Genomic DNA, 26,214 nt, shown 5'->3' on the forward strand with positions numbered 1-26,214 from the left:
AAACATCAAACAATGGAACCATTGTGGTGAATGGAGGGGTGTGCGTGCCGCAAAGTACACCCGTCCATTCTCTGCACGCTAAGTACTAATAACCGTCCAGTACAGAGGTCGGCCGGTAGAGAGTTATCCCGCGCATCAGTTCGGACGGTGTACTGGGGAGTCTGTACAGATCCCTGTCCAACCGCCAAGCCGCGTTTACTTTTCTCCGCCCGATCCGTCCATACTCGGACACCCCGGATGGTACGCTGATCGGTAGGGAAGTAGCATGCGCATCAGTTCGGTCGTTTCACGGTGAACCTGGCGGTTCTCGATCCACTTCCGAGCTGCACCCCCTTTCTTCCGACCAAGCGGACCAACCGAAGCATTACATTTGCTCATGTTTGATGCAACTACCCCATTCCCTAGAGCCCATAAGGTCGGTATTGTACCGTACCTCCGATCCGTTAACCTTACTCGCCGAACTCTCTATCTCTCGGAACCCTCTTCCTGATCTTATACTCGTACACTCGAGTTTTTTTGGTGTGTTTTTCTGTTTTCCGCTGGTGTGTCCCAAATGAGAAGGAACGCCCTCTTTATATAGGGTCCTGGGCCGCGGTTTTGGCCCCAAAAGACACCCTTCGGACGAATCCGTTCATTCGCTCATGTTCGCTCATGTACGCTCGGCCATACCCGTTCGGCCATGGCCGTTTGGCCGTGCCCTTTCGGTCCCGAGCTCCCAGCTGACCAGTGTACTGTCCACTATCGTCCAACTGGTCGAGCTGGGTCGAGCTGGGTCGAGCTCCCTGGCAGCTGGTCTAGCTGGCACTAGCTGGCCGAGCTGTCCGTAGCTGGCCGGAAACGATCCGCAGCTGGCCGAGAGCTGTCCACAGCTGGCCGAGAGCTGTACGGAGCTGACCGATCTTTGTCCCGTACTTGGCTTGTTTTTCCCACTGTCCAAGCTATCGAGTAGCTCTTCCCCGACTTGTCCGAGATCTCCCTACCTTCCCGGACCAAGCCACGGCCTACGATCCTATTCAGGATCGTGGGCGTTACAATACCAGATACAACAACTAGAAAGATTTGATTAAGGAATAAGATCTGGGCAGACTTTCGGTACAAATCGACAGGAACAATGAAAAACAAGCGAACTGGACTTTTTTATTGATATTCTTTTTTTGTACTCCTTTTAATTACCCTCTTTTTCTTTACAAAAGCTGAATATTTAAACTCAACCATGAACCCGACTCCTCCTGAATCTCCTCCTGTAATCTCGCCCGCGATCTTGACCTCGACCTCCCGACCTCATCTCCAGATTGACTTCGCCCTTCAGCTCGAGCTTTCTTCCTGGGCCCATGTCGGGCCCATTTGCTGGGTTGAGGTTTACTTCTTAGTGGACTTTTCCATTGGGCCTCTAACTAGCGAAATCCAACACCAACACACTGCAGTGTAACCAAAAAATGGGTTCCAAAATTTTAATTCAAATGGTGGGGTTAAAATAAAATATACAGAAACTTGTAAATTCTTTCAACTTTGGTGTTGCGCTAATTGTGTCACAAATCCTTGCGACGGCGACAAGATTATTGCCGGGAAACAAACTGAGAAAATGGAAAACCCGAATCACAAGCACGCGGCTGATTCGTTTTCCAGCGAGGATTTGATGTCACCGGTGAAGAAGGAGAAGAAGTCAGAGGACACCGAATGTGATACATCGGATGAGAAGCTGGAGATTTCCGGCGGAGGAGAAGCCGTAGCCGCCCTTTCTGATAGCCCGAGCTGTGTAGCTGAAGAGAAGAATGAATTTATGGTTGAAGCTGATGTTGCTGAAGACAAAGGAGCTACACATACAATGGAAGATGTTTGGGTAGTTTTGCCTGACGCTTCTTTGGATATCCCAGGGAAACTAAGGTAAACCAAAAAACAAGCTTTCAGTTGAATCTAGTGTAATAATAGGACACTCTGTGGGACTTGGAATTAGGAAGATCCTGGTCTTATTGTGTTGCAAAGTTGATTGAAGGCTTTGATTTGGTTGGCATAAATCATTTGTTTCCGCTTGTTTTGTGAACTTGTGGGTTTCGTTTCAAAACAAAACTACAGACTCTGCTGTAATGATTTGCATCTTATGAAGGTGTGCACATTTTGCCATTTATGATGGGCATGGAGGTCGTTTAGCAGCAGAGTTTGCTAAGAAGCATCTTCACCTTAACGTTCTTTCAGCTGGGTTACCACGTGAGTTGGTCTGTTTAACTTGGTTCAGATTATTAATTAATGTCTTTTATCACAAAGCAAGACTCTTTTGATGTTACTCGGTCTCACTTCACTTTCTTTTCTGTCAAAATGTTGGATTGCTGCCTCAGCTGGATGTCAAAGTTGCTAAAAAGGCTATTCTTGAAGGTATATGAGTTCACTTTATAAGTTTTTTCAAGCTTTTTAGTTGTGTCATTTTGGCTATTGAGATCCACAGATTCTGAACTGTGAAAGCAACTTTGCTATCAGGTTTCCGGAAGACCGATGAGTTGCTCCTGCAAGAAAGTGTTTCAGGTGATTTTTGTATGTTTGTGACAGGTTTTCGCGCAGCTATATGTTCTGCACCTATGTGTCAAACTTTTGGTTCTCCCTGAACTTTTTGTTTGGTTCAGGTGGATGGCTAGATGGCGCCACAGCAGTATGTGTCTGGATAGTTGATCAAAAGGTATTGACTGTTGGGATGGCAGTGATGCGGTCCATCCACGTTAGGAATTGAATATGTTGACTCTGTTTTATCATAGAGTTGGTAAAATTACTTAAACTTTTCTCCAGTATTCACACCCATTCACTGTCATGCATTTTAGGTTTTTATTGCCAATATTGGTGATGCTAAAGCTGTTTTGGCACGATCCGCTACTACCAACGAATCGGAGAGTCATACAGAAGTATGTATTCCACTCAAAGCAATTGTTTTGACGAGAGAGCACAAAGCGATATATCCACAAGAGCGTTCTCGCATTCAAAAGGTTAGTCTTTGATGAGCCAGAAAGTGATTTCTCCGTAAATTTGCTTACACTATGGTCTGTTAATAACTTAGTCTGGGTTTCACAGTCAGGTGGTGTTATAAGCTCAAATGGACGGTTACAAGGGCGTCTTGAGGTTTCTAGGGCTTTTGGTGATCGTCAATTCAAGAAGGTAATGATCCTATGGCTTCCTACTTTATCTTGAGCCCATAATCCTTGTGACATTTTAGCTCTTGCGTGCAAAATCCTTTCGACATGTTCTCGAACCTTGCTCTGTGTCATATTGCAACTCCAGACATTAATTTTGTCTTGAATTTGTTAGTCATCCTGAAATCTTATGAGATATTAGCATCTAACAGTTGACAAAAAAAAAAAAAAAAAAAAAATTAGCATCTAACACAAGTTACTGAATCCAGTTTGGCGTCACTGCAACTCCCGACATTCATGCATTTGAATTAACTGAAAGAGAAAACTTCATGATTCTTGGTTGCGATGGATTGTGGGAGGTAAGCTTTCCGTCAGTTATCTATAAGAACATTGCATGTGTCTTTTATATTCAAAGTTTGGTGCTTATATAATCTACACAATACATTCGTTTTCAGGTGTTTGGACCAAGTGATGCTGTTGGGTTTGTTCAGAAACTTTTGAAGGTAAAAATACCTACAGTTGCCAAATCACTTTGTCTTAAAGAATGCAAGGGAAATTAAATGAGAGATTTCTTAGATGCTAACAGCTATTATTTTGCAGGAGGGCTTGCCTGTAAGCATGATAAGTCGCCGTCTGGTAAAAGAAGCTGTTAAAGAACGTCGTTGCAAAGACAATTGCACAGCAATCGTGATAGTCTTCAATCGTGGATGACTAAAGAAGAGCTTGCGCACCTGTGGCCTGGGGGGCATCTGTTTTTTCTGGCTTGTATGAGATTTATAAGCTTTGTGTTGGTTAACTCTTGTTGAGCTGTCAATGGATCAATTAAAATTCTTGGGGTAATCAAACAGAGTTCTCTTTGTAGTGCAAAAGATTCCCAGAAGCAAAAGTAGAAGAAAGCTTTATAATCATAGACGGCATAGTACAGGATGATCAGTTTACAATGAATAAACCCTATTGGACAACAAAATATTATCATTGTGAATTTAGGATCCCTCTGATTTGTAATTAAGCTAAAAAAATGAAAAGGTATAAATCGCCAGCTTACACAAGCAGCAGTAAATTGACAACTTAACAATGTTGTGGTCTCACCAGAACATGAAATTGGAGAACGAGGCAAGAGTGCGAAACCAACAGTCTTATTAGAATTCAAGATCGAGTTTTCTCTTCAGATGGGTTCTATCAGCACTACAAAATGAACAAGGAGAAGAATAAGCCATCAAAACACAATCAATCTAGAGACACTGTAATAACAACTGACATTAGAACACACAGTGGCGGTGTATTTTTTACCTGGTGATAGTTGGCCGGTTTGGAGGTCGCTCAACAAGGATGGTAAAATCTAATGACATGGGTGCTTGTTGATCCTTGTCAACATGAGACTTCAAACTATCAACCCTCCCACGCTCAGGCATCACTCTTCTAAACTTACGTGGTGGTGATAACACTGTAATGGCCTCACGTTTACCGTCAGAGGATATACCATCCTGCTTGTGAATTGGCTTCGGGAGCTTAGCCGGGTCAGTAGGAGCAGGTGCAGAAGTGAAGTACCTGAGAAAATGAAAGCAAAGATGTTAGAGCAGAAGGCTATATTACTTTGCCTAAAAATAGATAGTGAACTTTATGCACCTGTGTTCTAGAGCCTGCTCAATGGAGATTCTAGCCTTTGGGTCATAGGTAAACATTTTGGACAACAAGTCGAGAGCATCATCACTAACTGCTGGGAATAAAGAACGTAGAGACGGTGCCGGGACAAATTGATACTCTACATAATCTGGAAGGTCTGTGACATCAGGCCACTGATCTGCGTTTGGTGTTCCAAAGGCAGCAAATATTTTGCTTAATTGATCGATATCACTGTTTCCCTGCACAAAGGAAATTGAATAAGTAAGCATACCGAAAAATTATTGATAAAGAAGTAATTGCGTAGTCTCAGAGTATAACATTCCAAAGAGATGATGATTGGACTAAGTTTTATTGTTAGCCATGATTAGTTGAGTAAGATTATTAACCTGAAGAAATGGTCTGCGTAGCAAAAGTTCGGCGAATATGCAGCCAGCTGCCCAAACATCAACTGCAGCACCATATTGTTTTGCACCAAACAAAAGTTCTGGTGCTCTGTACCATCTAGCAAACACCTGTGCATCATCAGATGAATCAAGATATGAAGATATTGAAACAACTAGAAACAACAGAAAATGAGGTGCATTGCACGAATCTGGAAAGAAAGCTCTCACGAATTCTATAGTAATCTTAGGTGTTCAAAGGGAAACAAGATGGTAGAAATAGCTAAGGTCAGAGATCTGCTACACCATGTAATTTGAGTTGAGACTGTTTAATACATGTCACATTTTGTATTATCGACAGATGATAGCATAAATCAAGTGAAAGCATCAACAAAATTCATCATTGCAGGGATTAGTATACAACAAGAAACTTCAATCTTTCTCATTGATCCACGGAACTACAGGTAAAAACTACCTTGATCATTTCATATATGATTAATATCCTACGAGTGAGTGTTACCATTCAATTTGATTATAGTACACCAAAAGATAAAATGGCAATACGGAAAAAGAATACCTGGTGAGTAAATTTACGATTTGGACTACCAAATATACGTGCTAACCCAAAATCTGCAAGCTTCAGCTGTCCATCAACTCCTATTAACAAGTTATTTGGCTTCATATCCCTGAACTCAAGCGACACATAAATCAGTACCAAACCAAGCAGCATTACAGAAACAAAAAAGCAAGGTCTTTAATAAAAAAAGCAAGTACCTGTGCAAAACCCATTTATCGTGGCAATAAGCAAGTCCTTTAAACGTCATGAGGAGGTAAGATTTGATGTCGGCGGGTGATAGGAATATGTTCGAATCGTGGATGACAGCTTCGAGGTCAGTCTCCATGAACTCAAAAACAAGATGCAAGTTCTCCTTGTGAGGAAACGCATCAATCAGCAGAATTATATGTGGATGCTTTAGCTCTTTGAGCATTTTGATTTCCCTGAGAGCTGTAATATTGACACCTTCCCTTTGTTTACCTAGCCTTATCTTCTTTATTGCTACAGTTTGTCCCGTCTGCCAAAAAAAAAAAAAAAAAATGTAACATTCAGAAGTCTCAGAACTAAACACCTACACGATTCTCAAATTGAAAACCCAATAAATTGGTACTACCGACAGATCTTAAACCCTAATTTTCAAACAAAATTCGAAGAAAATTAAAATGACCTTAGTATCAGTGGCTTTGAAGACGACTCCATAGGTACCTTGCCCAAGAACCTCTTGTTTGAGATACCTATCAGCAACTTTCTTTGGCTGCTCCATCTCCGTCATTTTCATAATATCACAACCCACACTAATCGAACCCCAAACTCTCTCTACCTTTTCACGTTGAAATCACTCGATACACTTCGATTGCTTTCTGAAATTCAAACAAAATTGGGTAAAATCGACGATGAGAAGGACATGGAGGAAATTAGGGTTTCGACGTTAAGGAGCTCCGGCTCCGGGGGGACAAAATAGCCGTTGGCGCGTTTGCAGACGCAATCGAATCGAGGAAAACAAACAACAAATGAAGAAGAAAAAAAATTGAAAAGGAAAAAAAAAAACAAAAAAAAGGAAACAAAACTCTCTATAGCTGGATAAAGTAGTTTAAGTGCGCTTTAATTTTTTAATCTATTAGTTTAAAAAGGTAAAGCACTTACACGACACCGTTTCGAACATACAATGTCTTACAAACCCGGTCCGAGCCAAATCAGAAACCGATTCGGTTTTTACATTGTCTACTAAAGCATCCGGTTTTAGTGATTCGTAATCTATAAATATCATCATTTACAGTAGAAGAAGCTCTTGAGAGTTGAGAAGAGGAAGTCGAAGAAGAGTGAGTAGTCTATGAGGAAGCAATGCGGCGACAACGACACCAGAAAGCTGTACCGCCACTTCTCCCTCGAGCTACTGCTATTTCTTCATCGATGTAAAACCAAATGAAGAAAGGGTCTTTATTGCTCGGCTCTTCCTCGGCGTCTTTCTTCCCCAAACTGATCTCTAGAGGATCTAAAGGTCCAATCTTTATGCGGATCTGTTCGAAGATGAAAGCTAAGATTCGATTCTTCCATGAAAACCTTCCTTCGAATGTCAATGCTCCTAATGGACCAAGATACACCCCATTCTCTATTCTTTTCCCCTGATTCAAGAACACACTGTTTTGTTACTTCCACAATGATGTCGGCCTTCAAACCAAAACTTTAACAATCAGACCCCAAAGCAGTTCTAAGCTGTAGCCTTGGAAAAGCTCGTGAAAGATGCCAAATCGAAAACGAGAATGACAAGCATACATGATTATATTAGCAGTGTATGTGAGTGGATATATAAGTGGATCAATCAAATCTCTATACAATTCTGTGCTAGAGACTTACCGCAGCATCAAATCTCTGAACAGCGGTTAGAGGGAAGTAACGACCTTTCTTCAGTTTCTTCTGTATATATGGTTATATAAAGATCCCAAGTGAGTGATTTGAACAGATCAAGACTACAACATTTTAACAACAAAAAGGCCAATATGATTTTCTAATGGACCTCGGCGGTGAAGATGAGCATCCATGTTCGTCCAGGCGACTCGGTTCCACCAAGTGTTTCGAGGAATGCTGATGGATCAAGTTTAGCCTTTTCAATAGCAGAAAAAGCAGCTAAAATCTCATCTGCTGCCACTTTTCTAGTTTTTGCAGCGGTTTTTAACAAACTCACGCTCTCCAGTACTTCCTGCATTTCACAAATAAACTCAGAATCTAGAGAAGAACCCCATAAGAGAGTCTCGCATTTGATAAAAATAACTCCTACTATTCATGTAACTCCCATTCAATTCAACCAAAATTGCACAACTCGTATAAACCTAAGGTTCCATGAAACTCTTATCTCCTAGAAATAAACTCATAACACTTATCCAAGAGTCCTATGTTATTAATTTGACCAGAAACTAAAGTCTATAAGCTTACTACTCCTCAGCTCAGCTGGTAGTGAAAAACAACAGGAAATTCTTAGTAGGAGACTCAGTTCTTTATGAAACGACTCTTCATCGGCCTACAAAACAAATCGAAATGAAGAAAGTGTTTACTTTGGTAAGGGTTTGATCTTTTGCCGGCGGAGCAATCTGGTTCCTACCATCGATCGTGGCTTTCACCAAATGTAATCTCTCGCCACGACTAAAGAAGAGAGAAGAAGATGGGGACGAAACCCATGAAGCTAGAGAGACCATCATCGATTCGTCTCTAAAAGGCTCCTCACTTTTTCTCCTTCATCATTCTTTTTATCATTTTCTTCCACAACTCTTTTCAGAGAAAAAAACAAGAAAAGCAAAAAAAACGTCGTTCGATTGTAATCCACACAAGTTTTATTTGGCTGGGAGGGGCTTTCAATTAAATTTATTCGTGTCGACCGTTCTCTCAATACAACCGGACCGAATCCTTATGCAATTCAATTTTGTGCAAGTTCTAATAAAAATGAATGTAACTGATTCAATTCAATTAGGCTTCGTAACAAAAAACCTTGGACGTTATTAACAGATTCAATCCAATTTGGTTCATACCAATGAACTTTGGATGCACACAGAGGTTATGGATTTGACCTGACCAAACCAAGACATTGCATCATCAGTCAGGTCGTATATAGAGCAAAGACGAGAGAAGGCTAGAAAACCGAACTTGACTAAGAGGTATTACGGAACAAATAGTGTTTCCTCAACTATGAAATAGCAATCTCCAAGACTCGTCGGCCAAAAGGGGAGGTAGTCATAGTAACTGTAAATTTGAACTTGACAAAAAAAAAACAAGAAAACTCTCACTCATGGTCATCATAATTCTCTCTAGCTTTAAAATATCAAGAAAAACTGGTCTCAGGTTACACCTCTCCGCAGCTTGTGAATCTCAAACCTCAACTGTGCACTGTGAAAAAGGAATAGGATTTGGGTGTTAGGGAAATCAGATTTCTTAGTCCGAATCATTCATGAAGCATTCTCCTAATCTCCCTCTTGGTGCAACCCGAAAGCCGTCTCCTGCTTTTCAAGGAAACAAAACCCGAGTTTAGGTTAGCCACATTCTAAAAATTGTTCTCCCATTTGCTCTCCAAATAATTGAAATCCTAAGACTCCTCACCTTTTCTCTCACAAAATTTGGATCAAGCGCTTGAGGCAGCACTTGAGAGCTCAATCACCTTTCCAACAGCAATTGTTTTTCCTGTACGTCATCCCAGATAATTTTGTAATCCATGCACATAAAATAGGATGAATGAATAAATCTATTTTTCGTTGCACTTGATAGTCTCTAAAATCTTTACCTTCAGTTCGTAGAGTGAATCTTCCAAGTTGAGGGAAATCCGCAAATTTTTCAATACAGATGGAGTTCGTAACCTGCACAGATACATACAAGTATAAAACCTAAGGCTAAGAATAAATGTATGTGAGAGATAAATATAGAAGAAACCAGACCTGGATTCTACAAACGACAGCAGCACCATTCTTCACAAACAAAACTTTCTTTTTCATGGGTTTCCTTGTCTTGAGATCAATTTGGCTTTTCAATTCGATTATCTCACACTCCTCAACCACCGCATGGATGTGGAGAATTGCCTTGTAACCAGCTGTAAAAATAGCCTACAGGAGTAGCAAAATAATGAAGCCTATCTAAAACTGTATATACCCATTAAAAACATTCAAGAATGAGTGCCTTACGTTGTCAAGCAGCTCAAGGATCTGTAGTTGGGCTACAAACTCAGTAACAACAGGGACAGGTTTCACTGCAACAGACAACAAAAATAAACTCCAGATTGGTAAAGCATACGAAAAGAAGACAATTCACGTGTAGCTAAGGCCAACTGTAAAGCATCACACTTACCAGTGCTGGATAAGACAAAACCTGAGAGGATGTCCTCATCTTCTATACCAGTAATACGAACTCTCAAATTCTCACCAGGTCCTGCACGTTTAACTTTATCTTCATCGCAATATATAGCAACAACTTTCACATGTTCCTGCATTAATTCATGAACGTCATAAGGAAAACAATAAGCTGGCAAAGAAGTATGAAATGGGGAAAAAGACAACTGAAAGTACCTTGTTTGGCATAACAACCAAGGAATCACCCTCCTTAATGCTGCCAGATTCTACTTTTCCCATAACAACAGTTCCCATGTCCTTGAATTTATCAATAATAGGCATCCTACAATCCATAAAACCGATTAGGATTAACAGAGTCTCCAACATAAGAAAACAAGTATACAAACTATAAATTCTCTTTTAATTAAGAGAGTGAGGTAAAAACTACAAAAGACATGTCCTCCTAAGTGAGATAAAGACATTTTCAAAGTTAGACCAGTTGCATGTGCAGAAACACGAGTCATGGATTTCCTAAATGCATCAACCAATAATCAATAACAAACAACAAACATATTGAAAAGAGAGAGAAACAAAAAAATAAAGGAAGGCAGTGGCAGTTCACCTGAATGGACCATTAGGATCCCGTGGTGGAATTTCAATAGAGTCAAGGACTTCAAAAAAGCAGGGGCCACTCCACCAAGGACAAACGGTTTGACCCATCCTCGTGTCCATATTTATTCCCATTAGACCAGATATAGGTAGGAAGACAACATCTTAACACCAAAAGAGTAAGAGAACAAATTAAAAATGCCCTTAGACTATAGTTAACCTTTAAGGTTTACAATTCACTGCATACCTTTCTTTGTGTTGTAGCCAGAGGCTTTCAGGAACGGTACCATTTTTTGTTCTATTTCATCATACCTGCGTAGAATTTACATAAGTACAAAGGTGTATGGAAGAAGATACGAAATCATCAATGACAAGGATTCAAAAGGTTAATGTAATTACCTTTCTTTCGACCAGCCTACAGTTGGATCATCCATCTTGTTTACAACAACAATCAGCTTCGACACACCCAATGTTTTGGCAAGTTGAACATGTTCACGTGTCTGACCACCCCTCTCATATCCCGTTTCAAATTCACCTTTCCGAGCTGAAATCACCTATAACAGAGAGATATGGGTATTGAAGTCAATAGGCCTCCTACCAGAGAAGAGAAATCAATCAGACCACAAATTATATATTCTCCGACTAACCAGCACACCAATGTCTGCTTGAGATGCTCCACTAATCATATTAGGTACGTAACTCTTGTGTCCCTATGAGTAACAAAAAGTGCACGGGGATTAGAACAGAAAACTCATCCAACATGTATGCGGCAATCCAGATTCCTCAAAACAAAAATAAATGGAAGAAAATTTTATATTGATCCCTTACCGGAGCATCCAAAATGGTAAATCTAGTGCTCTGAGTTTCAAAGTGTGCCCTTCCAACTTCAACTGTTTTACCCTGTCAAGTGAAGTATATTAGCCATAGCTAACATAAAATCAATAACCTTGATGGGATTTTCATACACAAGTGAACTCAGACGAATTGTTAGCAAAAAAAAATAAACACATGAAGTACCTTGAGCCTCTCCTCTTCATTTGTATCCATTATATATGCCATATACCTAGCATACAGGGCAATACCAAGTTTGCAAATTAGTAAGAAAACAAGGCATTCCTTATCAATTTTAACCAATCAGGAGAAGAACTCACCAGCTTTCTCTACTTTTGTCTTTTGCTTCCTTCTCATATTTTTGGATTTGTCGATCATCCACCTGGCCGCTAAGGAAAAGAATCTGTCCTCCAATTGTAGATTTACCAGCATCTATAATATAAAATGGTAGTGTAAAGATTAAAGCAAAAAGTCAGACATTATAAACTTAAACGTACACAGACTGAACGCTCATGACCAATGGGGATTTCAATCTATGTTACATAGGCGATTATATTATAACCTCCAGATATAATAAGAACATGCCGATGGATATATATAAAAAAAAAACAAGTAGATAGCCTTACCAACATGCCCAATGAACACGACGTTCAAGTGTCTCTTTTTATTTGCTTCTGCTTCCTCTTCAGCTTCCTCTTTGGCAGCCTTCTCTTGAGCAGCTTTCTCTTTAGCTAAAATTGATTATATATATCAGAAAGATAGATAAATCTTGAGGCAGAGAATGCTAAAGAGATAAGATGGGAGCAGTATGAGAAGATAGTCTACGAACCTTTTGCTGGGTTATGCACTGGATGAAGCATTACTTCATCATGATCCTCAGAAGCTGAAACCACCGAAGTCCAAAAAAAAAAGAACTCAATGATGTGGCAAACCTTAGATAAAATAAACTCATTTGGAGCGAAAAAAAAAAGAAAGGGAGACTGATAATCCAGGAACCTTGTTGCTCGTCAGGAACTGGGACTGATTCTTGCACCTCATCTTTCAGGTCTGTAAGTAAAGATAAAAACCCAAGATTATTCTCTATATGTCAATATTAGTATTCAATCTCATCACAGTATTAGAAATACGTCAATCATTTCATTTGTGCATTTCTTTCTGTTGTAATAGGCTAATAGCCGCAGTAACACGGTAGGTAGGTGTGCACGCAACCCACAGATAGGCAAAATTAAACAGAATTAAAGAGAAACTATAAACAAACAAAAAAAAGGCATGCTGCAACAAACCTTCTGCTTCTTTATCCGATTTCTCAACTTCAACAGAGTTATGATCTTCTGGAACGACACCACCATTGTTTTCATCTGCATATACACACCCAAATTCAATACCATTGAAATAAGAGAAATATTGTTAAGCTAGTTATCTCTATTACCTGCTGAATCAAGCTGTAATGCGCGGATCTCTGCCTCAAGATCTGCGTGGTTTAGAAATGGTATGAGAGACAGGAAATAAGAAAAAGAAAAAAGAATGAATGAATCACAAGTCCCAGATACTACAATTGCATAATAAATAATTTATTGGAAACAGACTAACAGCTACTATGTGGTGCATATTAAACACCCATGAAACAAAAATCACAATCAAACAATAGTTAAAGGTAGCAGACTCATTAAGATTTCACATAAACGGAAGATCACGGTGACTCAATCCCACAACATATATGTACAGTTAGAATACAACATTCAACAACTAATGAATGAATAAAGCCACTGCTGAGCCATCTGCTACGTCCCTGCAGTTAACCATAACATAATCCAAATTCTTATGCTAGAAAACTATACAGCTCTTACTTCAATTTTAACCACGATTGCATAGATCCAGAAATTTCTACAATAATTTTGTGAAAAAAAAAAAACACCTATCCTCTCCAACAAAAAAAATTGGCAAAGAACAATATCTGCAAGTTAAAATTAACACGATTTTCAAAGAGGAAAGAAAAAAACCCAGGTCAGTTCTACACAAGCCAATTAAAACCAACCAATCAGCTAAACCCTAATCCGATTCCTAATCACACAAGCTGCAAGCTGATAATCTTCCTTCCAATTTCAGATTTAACTAACAGAGAAACGAATCAATCAACTTTACAATCGATGTTAACACAGTACGGAACACCAAACATTCAACCAATAACAGGAGAAAAGATCCGATCGAACAAACAAAAAGAAGTAAGCGCATAATCGAGAAATCGAGAAACAAAGAAGACGCATAGAGCTCGGAAACCCCTACCCATGGCGGATTGTACAAGTCCGAAGGGAACGAGGAGGAAACTGGATTCTAGGTTTTCTCGCGAAAGATGAAGAAGAAGAAGCGCGTGAATGAACTAGTGCCGCTTCTATGAGGCTCTAATTTTTGCCTAGGTGGATCTTTTTATATTCCCTTTTCTTTAGTTTTTTTGCGTAGCCAAGTTTTCCTTTTTTCTCATCCGAAGAAAAAACTCACGTGTCGAGTTTCACTAGCTTTTTTACACTAGACGACGTCGGTTAGGATATATAAGGCCCGTCGCAAAACCCAATTAATAATCACTTAAGATGGGCCTTAATGGATCCTTGCGGCTCAATCGTACGTATAGATTTGTTGGAAGGCCCAAGTCCATGATTGTGAACAAACTTTTTTGTTTGGTTGTACAACAACTAGATATTCACCCCGGCTATTTTTTATAACATATAATTTATTTTATAGATTAACTATATATATAACTAATGTTTAATTTGTATTTTTTTAAATGTACAATCTTACAAATATAGATATATTAGTTAGTATAGAAATTAGAAAGTATTTTGTTAGTAGTATAGAATTCCTACGTGTACTAAAAGTAGGAATGTTATATCGACCGCTAATACTTAACTATATATGTTTTGTTTATATATTTATAGAAAAGTAGATGTTATATTCATAAAATATAAACAACCTAATAAACTAATTGATCCGTGTTTCAACCAGTCCGACTAATTGACCCAGCAACCCAAAAAGATTTCTGGTTCATCTTCCGGTCCGGTTTTAAAAACATTGTCGTTTACTGATTATGCCGATTGTTTAGGAAATGTCTGTATGCAGAAAATATTGTTTTGTAAAATTAGAAACTTAATATTAATTAAATTAATTATAATTTTAATACTTAATGTTAAATGGAGTGGTTCCTATTGTTTTGGAAATTTTAATAGGATAGGAAATCTTGTTTCCAAAAATCAAAACTTAATATTAATTAATTAAATAAAAACAAATTAATAATTAATGCTAATGACATGCGTGTAAATAGGTTGCAACTCCAAGATTTATTTGCTAAATGTCTCCAAAAATGGGTATATAGATGTAAACAATATTTGCAATGCAGGAATGAATAATTGAACTTAAATAAATTCAAAAAATGTTTCTAAAAATGTAAACACACATAGATTTTTTTGTAACTGTATTTTTTTCTCTCTCACACCATTAGAATCTTCAATAATTTATATATTTTACATAGTTTCCTCTAGTTAATTAAAGTTGAATGCAAAAAAACACAAAGCAATAATGTAACAAGTAATAATGAGACAAAAGTTTTCTTCTGTAAGAAATCTACCCATAGATTCTCTTTCGGGTTATTATCATCTGTTATATCCATCCTCCAATCCTGACCGCCCATTTTTTGTTGTTTTGTATATTTGGAAAAAAAAATTGAATGTTGCAATAAGATTTAAGAAATTATAAAAGGAGGAGTGGGGTAAGCACAAAAGCCAATGAAGAGGCATGTGACGTTTTTATTTAAAAAGGGAATCTAAGCTAAACAATGTCAGTACCTTTTTTCCCAAAGTCCTTTTCATGTCCACCCATCACTTTTATTTTTAATAATTTTGTATTGTATGATAATTTTTTCATGTATCAATCAACCAAACTTCATATCCCTTATAAATCGATGTTATTTTTATAGCAAATCGTTATCAAACTCGTCTATTCATTAGTTGCCGTGTCCACTCTCTTTAAATATTCTTGTTACAATTGAATATTGGCATCATGCCAATCTAAAGTAAGGTTAATTAGAACTTCTAACCAAATAAAAAGTAGGTTAGAAAAAGATATATTGGAATAGTTTTGTTTGGTTGACAAGATTTGTTTTGTGATTATTGGTAATATAAGTAACGAAAAACATTGAATAGACATGAAAAAGAGTGAAGTAGAAAACAAAAAAAAAGTAAGCACTTGAGTATATGAGTGACAACTGTTACTGAATAAGTGGCTAACGAATTATGTATTATGTACATATATAATTTTGGATTAATGTAAAAGATTTATGAATTGAATCAATTGTAAACCATGGTTTCAAAAAAAAGAAAAAAATCCTCGAAATGATCTATTACTATCTTTGACTCTCTCTCTCTCTCTCTCCTCTCACTAGGGCTAAAGATTTTCGTCTTTAAAAGGCCATTCTCCGAATGGTTTATTCTTCATCTTGTTCTCTTTCTCCTCCTTTATTTTTTTTTCTTTCCAGGATTCTCATATATTATAGGTTTTTATCTCTGATAATAGATCCGATGATCTACCAGCTTCCTTCAATCAAGTTTTATCTTTCCATTTGTTATTTTAACTCTCCTGTTTTAAACAGTTTAATGGTTAATTTATAGAGGTTTTGTTTAAACTTAAGAATCCACAAGTCTATCCCTCCTTGTTTTTCTTGTTTGGATCTCTAGTGATTTAAGGCTTCGTGTTGGTTTCAAATGCTGCAAATATCATCTGCCTAGTTTTCTTACCCTCCGTATTATAGTAAATATCTTCATATATGAAACGAATAGGTTTAGGTTAGATGATGCATGTGACTGCCAACACAAAAAGAAAAAGTGTTTAAGGGGTTCATGATCATATGAATATGAGTTACTCAAAGCAGATCCACACGATATTATGTACAAGGACAAAAAAGGAAGAAGAAGAAGAGGAAGAGCTCCTTGAAGTTCAATGGAGGGTTTAGCAGGGTAAAGTAAAGCTGCTAAGCTATGGATCCCATAAGCCTTATCAAATTCAAAATCATTGATGATAAGGTTTTTTTATGGATTCCATATCTCAGGAGCTTTCACTTACCCCTTTAATGGCTTCACTCTTCTTTGGATTGAAGGGAGCTCTTCATCTCTCTCTCCCTATCTCTCTCTCAAATTATTATTGACTTTCATAATGACTTTGATCACTATTTGTGTGCTGCAGGGGTGAACATACATGGATGATGGATCTTGACTAGGTTGGAAAAGGATTTTTTTTTTTTTTTTTTGGTAACATGTTAATATGTAACTTTTTAATATGCTTGGTACTTTGTATTTCCACTTTACTTTAAGTCTTTAATTATGTTGCACTGTTAATTAATTCGCATGTGAAGTTATGCTTCTCTGTATACCACGACTATGTATATCTTTTAGTAAGTTCTTTATAATTTTGCTTCCTGCCTAAATAAAGCATCTAGTTTGATGCACAATAAACCAAGTGTCTACAAGTAATTAATATCCGTATTAATAGTTGTACTTGTTAATCATATATCCACCTCTTATAAAATACAGTATGTGATTTGCTCGGAACCGGCTTTTATTTAAATGAACCCAGCTGATATATGTGTGTAGTTGTTACACACTGTTCGAAGAAATTTAATACTCAACAGATTTAGTTGGAAATTTGAATGCCTGAATTTCAAATAACTTTGGCCAAATCGTTGTTGGGTCATCTTATTAAATTCAGATTGAAAATGAAAACCTATACTATTTCAAAATTTGTAATATAGTGTGTAGGTAAATGTTCAATGCAGCTGGAAATGTTTTCCAAGTGTAAGTGTGGAGTTCCATACTTCCATATATTTCTTTCCCACTAGCAATTGTTATTGCTTTTCCAGAATCCATAATATTTACATACTTAAAATAGCTTTGATACTAAAATGTTATGCTATATTTTAATAAGATTTTATGCTGTTTCAGCTGATATTGAACTACTTTTAAATAGAAAAGATCTAGTATTGACCTGATGACTATATTTCCTCATATACCACATGTAAGGAAATACTGTATGTGATTGAAAACAAACTTAAAAAGTTAGAAACTGAAATATACTACAACAAATTCGTTATCTTTTACTATACGAAAATAATGACCAATTCATAGATTCATTCCACTCAATTAGTATTTTTTTTATGCCATAAAATTTTCTAGTAATATCAAAATCAGAAAATGCAAAATGTTACTAACGGTCAATATTAAATAGGAGGATGCTTCTTTTTCCGTCTTAAAACATACTCAAGAACATTGATTCAGTTTCTCCCTTTTAACAGTTGAGACAAGCTAATAAGAGATAAAAAGAAAATCAAACTTTTAAAACAGAGCAACAAAAAAAGTAAAGATGAAGCATGCTTGGTATTGGTATCTGCACAATAGTGTATACAAATACAAACATGCTTCTTGTGTCCATTATGTCGCAAATGTAGCTTCGAAGTCTTAGCCACGAATCAGGATAGGGTTCTTTACATCTTTATAATACTGACCAAACCTGAGAACCATTCTCAAAAATAGTTTCTCCCAAATCCGAGATTATCTAAACAACTCATATTGTCCAAATGAGGCTCGTAGAAGGTGGAGTGAAGCTATTTAAGAGTCTTGACTCTTGAGTGGGATGTGTTTTTTTTTATGCACCAACGGATTACATGAAGCTGCCACCAAACCAAATACACAAAAGCCCATTAAGATGTATTAGACCCACTAATAAATCTATCAAATAAGCCCATTATTAAATGAACCCTAATCCATTTTCTGTTACACTCATATATATAGCTTCTTCTGTTTTTTTTACGCCCTTCTTCTTTGTATTTCCGCCTCCCCGAGAAAACGAAAACCCTAGTTTCAGAGGCATTTCCCAGACACCGACAATGGCGGAAGGACTCGTTTTGAAGGGCACCATGCGTGCACACACCGACATGGTGACCGCAATCGCCACGCCAATCGATAACGCTGACATCATCGTCTCAGCTTCCCGCGACAAATCCATCATTTTATGGAAACTCACCAAGGACGACAAGTCCTACGGTGTAGCTCAGAGGCGTCTCACTGGTCACTCTCACTTCGTTGAGGATGTTGTCCTCTCCTCAGACGGACAATTCGCCCTTTCCGGTAGCTGGGACGGTGAGCTCCGTCTTTGGGATCTAGCTGCTGGTGTCTCCACTCGTCGATTCGTCGGACACACCAAGGATGTGCTCTCCGTCGCCTTCTCCCTTGACAACCGTCAGATCGTCTCTGCGTCTCGTGACCGTACGATCAAGCTGTGGAACACTCTAGGTGAGTGCAAGTACACGATCTCAGAAGGAGGTGGTGAGGGACACCGTGATTGGGTTAGCTGCGTCAGGTTCAGCCCTAACACACTCCAGCCGACGATTGTGTCAGCCTCGTGGGACAAGACCGTGAAAGTGTGGAACCTCTCGAACTGCAAGCTCAGATCGACTCTGGCTGGTCACACTGGATACGTGAGCACTGTTGCCGTGTCACCTGATGGTTCACTTTGCGCAAGTGGAGGCAAAGACGGTGTTGTTTTGCTGTGGGATTTGGCTGAGGGGAAGAAGCTTTACTCTCTTGAAGCTAACTCTGTGATCCATGCCCTTTGCTTCAGTCCCAACAGGTACTGGCTATGTGCTGCAACTGAACAGGGTATTAAGATTTGGGACCTGGAGAGCAAGATCATTGTTGAGGATTTGAAGGTTGATCTTAAGGCTGAGGCCGAGAAGGCTGACAACAGTGGTCCTGCTGCCACCAAGAAAAAGGTACACACATACTAACAAACTAACTCATGACTTGATTTCAAGCTTCACTTTGGTATTGATAGAATGCTCTGTTGTTGTTTGTAATGATGGTTATGTCTGATGATTAAGTAGTAATCTAGGTCTGTTGTAGGAAAATGAGGATCTTCATTGAAAAGATTGTAATGGATTGATTTATTATTAATTCTGGTTGTTTTCTTTGCTATGTCATGTGAGTTACTTGTGTTTTCGTCTTTTGCTTGTATTTAGCTTCTCATAGAGGCATTACCGTAGATGCACCCTCTTGGTGAGGATATGTATCTCTGAAACCTGTATAATAATTGCGTTTTTAGTCTATAGATTTGAGACTACCTTGTCAACGTAGGGTTTTAATGTATTTCATTCTCCATACTACTCGATTACCTGAGATTTCTTGCAAGACTTGATATCTTATAAAGTGTTCGTTTTTCGATGATTCATGTTGTTAGACTTCATTCCTGAAGAATTTCAAACATAGCCCATTGTTTTCTGTGTATAACAATGGAAACTGAATTCGATATGTATGTTGATTGGGTCAGGTTATTTACTGCACAAGCCTGAACTGGAGCGCTGATGGAAGCACCCTGTTCAGTGGTTATACCGATGGAGTTATTAGAGTTTGGGGTATTGGTCGTTATTAGTAATCCCATCACTCGTGCACTTGGTTGCTCTATCTGCTATCTCGTTGTTGGTTTTCTTTTATCCCTTATGTTTTGTCAACAACTCATAAAGTACCCTGAGGTTTTCAGAAGGATGTTTGGTTTCATGTCAATCTAGGTTTGCTTTTTTATCTTATCACGTAAGAATCTTGCGGTTTTGGAGTTACTCTTATTTTGTGTCAAATGAATTCATCAGTAATATATACCAAAAATAGCGGAATATGCATTTGAATCTGTAAATTTTTATATAGTCACTTGAAACAAACGAGTAACTAATCGAGTAAACGAGTAAACAAACGAGTCATCATTTGTATAAGCCGTTCACATCTTCAGTGAAAGGCTTTACACTATTTTAACCTGCTGCCAATACGCATAAACCATACGCTTGCTGTTTTCTTGTTGTCTAAAATGACTTGTATGTCACCTTTTTGTAAGAATGCCACCCTTTCTTTTTACAAGAAAACAGTGTGCATTGCCGCTTTTTTGTTCACTTAAAAGTTGACACCTTTTGAGACTTGAGCAATCAAGTTTGTATGATTACAAAAAGAGAGAAAAATAAACAATCTTTCGGAACCATCTTAATGCAATCACTGTTATGAATATAGAGTTTAGGGATAAAGCTCTTGTATATTCTTATTGATTAAACTCGAGGTTACATGCTTATATAGTAGAGTACAAAGGTTAAAACTAAACCGATATAGGATTAGGGTGTTGCCGAGAAGGCCATCGGCCGATGGGCCGATTGTACATGGACCAAAAGGCCAAGGACATAAGGACGGTATATGGGCCGGTCCGTACGAAGCCCACTAAATGTTTTACAACATTCCCCCTTGGACGAGACGACCGTGCCTATGTTGGATGGGATCGACGCAATGTGCTTAGGGGATGCTGCCTCATTAAAACCTTATCAGGAAAACCCAATGGGACAAAACCTTGGTGAAGGAAAAAGAGTACAGCACACATTGCTCCCCCTGTTCCAAACATCACTCCAAGTCCCTAAGCCTCCGCATTCCAATCTGATGCGCGAGCTTCCTGAACGTTGTAGTCGGTAGCGATTTGGTGAAGAGGTCGGCGGAGTTGTCACATGACTGAACTTGCACTACTTGAACTTCTCCGGCCTTTTGTAGTTCATGTGCGAAGAAGAACTTTGGCAGTATGTGCTTCGTCCGATCTCCCTTGATGTAACCTTCCTTGAGCTGTGCAATGCAGGCCGTGTTGTCCTCATAGATTATGGTTGCTTCCTTGATGTCCTCCAATCCACTATCGGTCCGAATATGCTGAGTCATGGACCGCAACCAAAACACACTCACGGCTGGCTTCATGTATGACTAGGATCTCCGCGTGATTTGACGATGTGGCCACAAGAGTTTGTTTCATGGAACGCCAAGAGATCGCAGTACCATAGTGCGTAAACACATTAACCTGTTTGTGACTTACCATTGTGTGGATCGGATAGGTAACCTGCATCAGCAAAACCAACTAAACCATCTTTGTTATGGTTAGTATAAAATAAACTGAAATCTACCGTTCCTTGTAGGTAACGCAGGACGTGTTTGATACCATTCCAGTGTCTTATAGTTGGACAAGAACTATATCTTGCTAGGAGGTTCACGACAAAACATATGTCCGGTCTAGTGTGGCTAGCCAAGAACATTAACGCTCCTATAGCACTGAGATAAGGCATTTCAGGTCCAAGAACTTCTTCATTGGCCTTCTTTGGACCAAATGGATCTTTATTCAAGTCTAAGCTTCTAACAACCATTGGGCTAGTCAATGGGTGAGCTTGGTCTATTTTAAACCTCTTGAGTACTTTTTTTTGTATATGCCTTTTGATGCACAAGGATACCATTGTTTTTGTACTCAAGTTGCAATCCCAAACAGAATCTTGTCTTGCCTAGGTCTTTTCATCTCAAATTCTTTCTTGAGGTATTCTACTGATTGGATTCAAGAACCGCAAGCTCTTCTTTATATTCAAAGTTTGGTGCTTATATAATCTACACAATACATTCGTTTTCAGGTGTTTGGACCAAGTGATGCTGTTGGGTTTGTTCAGAAACTTTTGAAGGTAAAAATACCTACAGTTGCCAAATCACTTTGTCTTAAAGAATGCAAGGGAAATTAAATGAGAGATTTCTTAGATGCTAACAACTATTATTTTGCAGGAGGGCTTGCCTGTAAGCATGATAAGTCGCCGTCTGGTAAAAGAAGCTGTTAAAGAACGTCGTTGCAAAGACAATTGCACAGCAATCGTGATAGTCTTCAATCGTGGATGACTAAAGAAGAGCTTGCGCACCTGTGGCCTGGGGGGCATCTGTTTTTTCTGGCTTGTATGAGATTTATAAGCTTTGTGTTGGTTAACTCTTGTTGAGCTGTCAATGGATCAATTAAAATTCTTGGGGTAATCAAACAGAGTTCTCTTTGTAGTGCAAAAGATTCCCAGAAGCAAAAGTAGAAGAAAGCTTTATAATCATAGACGGCATAGTACAGGATGATCAGTTTACAATGAATAAACCCTATTGGACAACAAAATATTATCATTGTGAATTTAGGATCCCTCTGGTTTGTAATTAAGCTAAAAAAATGAAAAGGTATAAATCGCCAGCTTACACAAGCAGCAGTAAATTGACAACTTAACAATGTTGTGGTCTCACCATAACATGAAATTGGAGAACGAGGCAAGAGTGCGAAACCAACAGTCTTATTAGAATTCAAGATCGAGTTTTCTCTTCAGATGGGTTCTATCAGCACTACAAAATGAACAAGGAGAAGAATAAGCCATCAAAACACAATCAATCTAGAGAAACTGTAATAACAACTGACATTAGAACACACAGTGGCGGTGTATTTTTTACCTGGTGATAGTTGGCCGGTTTGGAGGTCGCTCAACAAGGATGGTAAAATCTAATGACATGGGTGCTTGTTGATCCTTGTCAACATGAGACTTCAAACTATCAACCCTCCCACGCTCAGGCATCACTCTTCTAAACTTACGTGGTGGTGATAATACTGTAATGGCCTCACGTTTACCGTCAGAGGATATACCATCCTGCTTGTGAATTGGCTTCGGGAGCTTAGCCGGGTCAGTAGGAGCAGGTGCAGAAGTGAAGTACCTGAGAAAATGAAAGCAAAGATGTTAGAGCAGAAGGCTATATTACTTTGCCTAAAAATAGATAGTGAACTTTATGCACCTGTGTTCTAGAGCCTGCTCAATGGAGATTCTAGCCTTTGGGTCATAGGTAAACATTTTGGACAACAAGTCGAGAGCATCATCACTAACTGCTGGGAATAAAGAACGTAGAGACGGTGCCGGGACAAATTGATACTCTACATAATCTGGAAGGTCTGTGACATCAGGCCACTGATCTGCTAGGAGGTTCACGGCAAAACATATGTCCGGTCTAGTGTGGCTAGCCAAGAACATTAACGCTCCTATAGCACTGAGGTAAGGCATTTCAGGTCCAAGAACTTCTTCATTGGCCTTCTTTGGACCAAATGGATCTTTATCCAAGTCTAAGCTTCTAACAACCATTGGGCTAGTCAATGGGTGAGCTTGGTCTATTTTAAACCTCTTGAGTACTTTTTTTTGTATATGCCTTTTGATGCACAAGGATACCATTGTTTTTGTACTCAAGTTGCAATCCCAAACAGAATCTTGTCTTGCCTAGGTCTTTTCATCTCGAATTCTTTCTTGAGGTATTCTACTGTTTGGGCGATTTCCCCAGAGGTACCAAGGATGTTTAAATCATCCACATAGACTGCTATTATCACAAATCCTTTGTTTGCAAACTTCTTTATAAATATACATGGATTGATTGGGTCGTTCTTATAGCCTTTCTTTGCCAAATAATCACTTAGGCGGTTATACCACATTCGACCACTCTGTTTCAGTCCATAAAGTGATTTGTCTAGCCTTATGCAGTACTGTTCTCGAGAACCATTCTTTGCTTTAAGTTCAATACCCTCTGGTAATCTCAATATAGATTTCATTATCTAGTGGACCGTATAAGTACGCAGTTACAACATCCATTAACCGCAAATCAAGTTTTTCTCTGATGGCCAAACTTATTAGGTACCGAAATGTTGTTGCATCCATCACAGGGGAGTATGTCTCCTCATAATCTATGCCAGGTCTTTGAGAGAATCCTTGTGCTACAAGCCGTGCTTTGTATCTCACGATTTCATTCTTCTCATTTCTCTTTCTTACAAAGACCCACTTATGTCCAACTGGTTTAATTTCAGGTGTTATCCTTAAGATCGGACCAAACACACTTCTCTTCTTTAAAGAGTTTTAACTCCACATCAATAGCTTCTTTCCATTTAAGCCAATCTTTGCTTTGAGTGCACTCTAATATGGATGTGAGTTCTAGATCCTCATTTATGTCAAGTGCTACCTTGTATGCAAATATATCATCGATGTCGACATCTTTTCGGTTCCATTTTAATTCCAGACATTATATAATTGATTGATATTTCATTATTATCAACACCTATAGGACCTTGAAGTTCAGCGTCCTGAACTCCATTCGGTTCCTTAGGATTTGTCGCTGCAATGTCTGCATTTTCTATAATTCCCTGAACCTCGGTCTGTTTTGCACCTTTAGACTTCCGAGGGTTCTTATCTTTGAAACCTAATGGTCTATCTCGTTTCAAACGGGCTTTAGACTCTGTAGCAACTTGATTATTGTGTTCCTTTTGAACATCAATACGTACTGGTGCATTGCAAACTGGTATGTACGATTTTGTTACTCTATTTGGGTCAGCAAAGGAATCTGGCAATTGATTAGCTAGCTTTTGCAAGTGTATAATCTTTTGAACCTCTGCATCACATGCTAGAGTTCGAGGATCTTGCCAATTTAAGGATGTTTGATTCCATGTTAATTCTTTGACCAGCTTGCTAGTCTCACCACCCATTACAGGGAATTCGGACTCAACGAATTGACAGTCCGCGTATCTGGCCTTAAATAAATCTCCTGTGGTTGGCTCAAGATACTTTATGATGGTGGGAGACTCATATCCAACTTATATTCCCATCCTCCTTTGAGGTCCCATCTTAGTTCTCTGTGGTGGAGCAATCGGTACATAAACGGCACAACCGAATATTTTGAGATGGGATATGTGTGGCTCATGACCCGTTAATAGTTGGGATGGTGAATATTTGTGTTCACTAGATGGCCTGATGCGTATGAGTTCTGCTGCATGTAATACTGCGTGTCCCCAAGCCGACACGAGAAGCTTCGATCTCATTAACAATGGTCGAGCTATCAATTGTATTCGTTTAATGAAGGATTCAGCTAATCCGTTTTGTGTATGGACATGTGCCACGGGATGTTCCACACTCACCCCCCTGGACATACAGAAATCATTAAACGCTTGGGATGTGAATTCACCAGCATTATCTAGACGTATAGTCTTAAGTGGAAAATCTGGAAAATGTGCTCTTAGCCTTATAATTTGAGCCACCATTCTAGCAAATGCTAGGTTTCTTGTGGATAACAAGCAAACGTGTGACCATCTGGTTGATGCATCTATCATCACCATAAAATATCGAAATGTCCCACAGGATAGGTGTATTGGTCCACATATATCACCTTGTATCCTTTCCAGAAAATTTAAAGTCTCTTTATGGACTTTGGCTGGTGAAGGCCGTATTATAAGTTTCCCTTGTGCACATGCTACACACGTGAGATTTTTAGGGATAACTTTCCTTTCTATAAGGTTGTGCCCATTCGAACTCTTAATTAGTTTACGCATCATGTTCGAACCCGGATGGCCTAGCCGGTTATGCCATAGAGTGAACTGTTCGTTGAACATTCTGTGCTTTGCCAAGTTAGCCTCTATCATGTTAATCCTAGCTTGGTATAAACCAATGGCTAGTGCAGGTATAGTCTCTAGGACTTTCTTTTGTCCATTTACATTTTCTGTAATGTATAGGAATTCTTTAGTTCCTTCACCCTTGGTTTCAACATGATAACCATTTAGTCTTATATCTTTAAAGCTCAATAAGTTTCTCTTAGAGCTGGGTGAGTATATGGCATCACTTAGTTCAATATGTGTGCCATTAGGCAACATAATGTGAGCCTGGCCGTAGCCATCTATCAAGTTTGCTATACCCGCAATTGTACTAACATTGGCATTTTTCATGGTGAGGTTGATAAAATATCTTTTATCTTTTAATATGGTGTGGCTGGATCCACTGTCCACCACTAGCTCACTCATATCCTCAGCCATTTCTATATAAAACAACATTTTGTGTTGTAATGTAATAAGGCAATAGAATAAAATTCTTAAATTTAAACCAAATCAATCATCCAATACAT

General features: G+C 38.6%; 5 protein-coding genes, 1 long non-coding RNA gene and 1 pseudogene across 9 annotated transcripts; 3 read left to right on the forward strand and 4 right to left on the reverse strand.

Moving 5' to 3' along the window:
* Positions 1-1,420: 1,420 nt before the first annotated feature.
* Positions 1,421-3,982, forward strand: LOC104740495 (putative protein phosphatase 2C 8). The gene is made up of 10 exons (XM_010461111.3): positions 1,421-1,884; positions 2,105-2,213; positions 2,334-2,370; positions 2,473-2,517; positions 2,616-2,668; positions 2,808-2,969; positions 3,055-3,138; positions 3,383-3,472; positions 3,569-3,616; positions 3,714-3,982. Exons 1-10 carry the CDS (start codon positions 1,583-1,585, stop codon positions 3,822-3,824), a joined length of 1,041 nt encoding a protein of 346 aa, XP_010459413.3. The 5' UTR covers positions 1,421-1,582; the 3' UTR covers positions 3,825-3,982.
* Positions 3,983-3,998: 16 nt separating this feature from the next.
* Positions 3,999-6,775, reverse strand: LOC104743371 (cyclin-dependent kinase D-3). The gene is made up of 7 exons (XM_087483272.1): positions 6,340-6,775; positions 5,891-6,189; positions 5,694-5,802; positions 5,123-5,248; positions 4,740-4,975; positions 4,404-4,661; positions 3,999-4,298 (listed from the first exon to the last, which is right to left on the reverse strand). The coding sequence occupies exons 1-7, from the start codon at positions 6,448-6,450 to the stop codon at positions 4,253-4,255; spliced, it is 1,185 nt and encodes a 394-aa protein (XP_087339398.1). The 5' UTR covers positions 6,451-6,775; the 3' UTR covers positions 3,999-4,252.
* On the reverse strand, positions 6,768-8,731 carry LOC104740496 (uncharacterized). Of its 2 annotated transcripts, none has more exons than XM_010461112.3 (4): positions 8,222-8,731; positions 7,687-7,869; positions 7,527-7,586; positions 6,768-7,294 (listed from the first exon to the last, which is right to left on the reverse strand). In XM_010461112.3, the coding sequence occupies exons 1-4, from the start codon at positions 8,363-8,365 to the stop codon at positions 7,001-7,003; spliced, it is 681 nt and encodes a 226-aa protein (XP_010459414.1). In that variant the 5' UTR covers positions 8,366-8,731; the 3' UTR covers positions 6,768-7,000. The 2 variants fall into 2 exon arrangements, with proteins under 2 accessions (XP_010459414.1, XP_087339399.1); XM_087483273.1 differs by having other exon boundaries at positions 6,768-7,340; positions 8,222-8,487.
* Positions 8,732-8,821: 90 nt separating this feature from the next.
* On the reverse strand, positions 8,822-13,930 carry LOC104756141 (uncharacterized). Of its 2 annotated transcripts, none has more exons than XM_087483269.1 (20): positions 13,700-13,930; positions 12,846-12,887; positions 12,700-12,774; positions 12,413-12,463; positions 12,246-12,299; positions 12,043-12,147; positions 11,737-11,848; positions 11,603-11,648; positions 11,414-11,485; positions 11,233-11,295; positions 10,985-11,139; positions 10,833-10,897; positions 10,599-10,749; positions 10,214-10,319; positions 9,996-10,131; positions 9,833-9,897; positions 9,590-9,754; positions 9,439-9,511; positions 9,258-9,338; positions 8,822-9,157 (listed from the first exon to the last, which is right to left on the reverse strand). In XM_087483269.1, the coding sequence occupies exons 1-19, from the start codon at positions 13,701-13,703 to the stop codon at positions 9,280-9,282; spliced, it is 1,599 nt and encodes a 532-aa protein (XP_087339395.1). In that variant the 5' UTR covers positions 13,704-13,930; the 3' UTR covers positions 8,822-9,157; positions 9,258-9,279. The 2 variants fall into 2 exon arrangements, with proteins under 2 accessions (XP_087339395.1, XP_087339396.1); XM_087483270.1 differs by having other exon boundaries at positions 8,822-9,160; positions 13,700-13,908.
* A 4,345-nt stretch (positions 13,931-18,275) lies between these two features.
* Positions 18,276-20,033, forward strand: LOC104740497 (small ribosomal subunit protein RACK1z-like). Its single transcript, XM_087483277.1, has 2 exons — positions 18,276-19,223; positions 19,778-20,033. The coding sequence occupies exons 1-2, from the start codon at positions 18,339-18,341 to the stop codon at positions 19,877-19,879; spliced, it is 987 nt and encodes a 328-aa protein (XP_087339403.1). The 5' UTR covers positions 18,276-18,338; the 3' UTR covers positions 19,880-20,033.
* Positions 20,034-21,841: 1,808 nt separating this feature from the next.
* On the forward strand, positions 21,842-22,328 carry LOC147927934 (uncharacterized). Its single transcript, XR_015579455.1, has 2 exons — positions 21,842-21,962; positions 22,060-22,328. It is a non-coding gene; the product is annotated as an uncharacterized LOC147927934 (long non-coding RNA).
* Positions 22,329-22,338: 10 nt separating this feature from the next.
* On the reverse strand, positions 22,339-23,348 carry LOC147927935 (cyclin-dependent kinase D-3 pseudogene; annotated as a pseudogene). Its single transcript, XR_015580770.1, has 3 exons — positions 23,086-23,348; positions 22,750-23,007; positions 22,339-22,644 (listed from the first exon to the last, which is right to left on the reverse strand). The product of XR_015580770.1 is annotated as a cyclin-dependent kinase D-3 pseudogene (transcript).
* Positions 23,349-26,214: the final 2,866 nt, after the last annotated feature.

Source organism: Camelina sativa, chromosome 14, assembly GCF_030686135.1.
Source record: "Camelina sativa cultivar CO46 ecotype springtype chromosome 14, ASM3068613v1".
In the NCBI taxonomy this organism is placed as follows: Eukaryota; Viridiplantae; Streptophyta; class Magnoliopsida; order Brassicales; family Brassicaceae; genus Camelina; species Camelina sativa.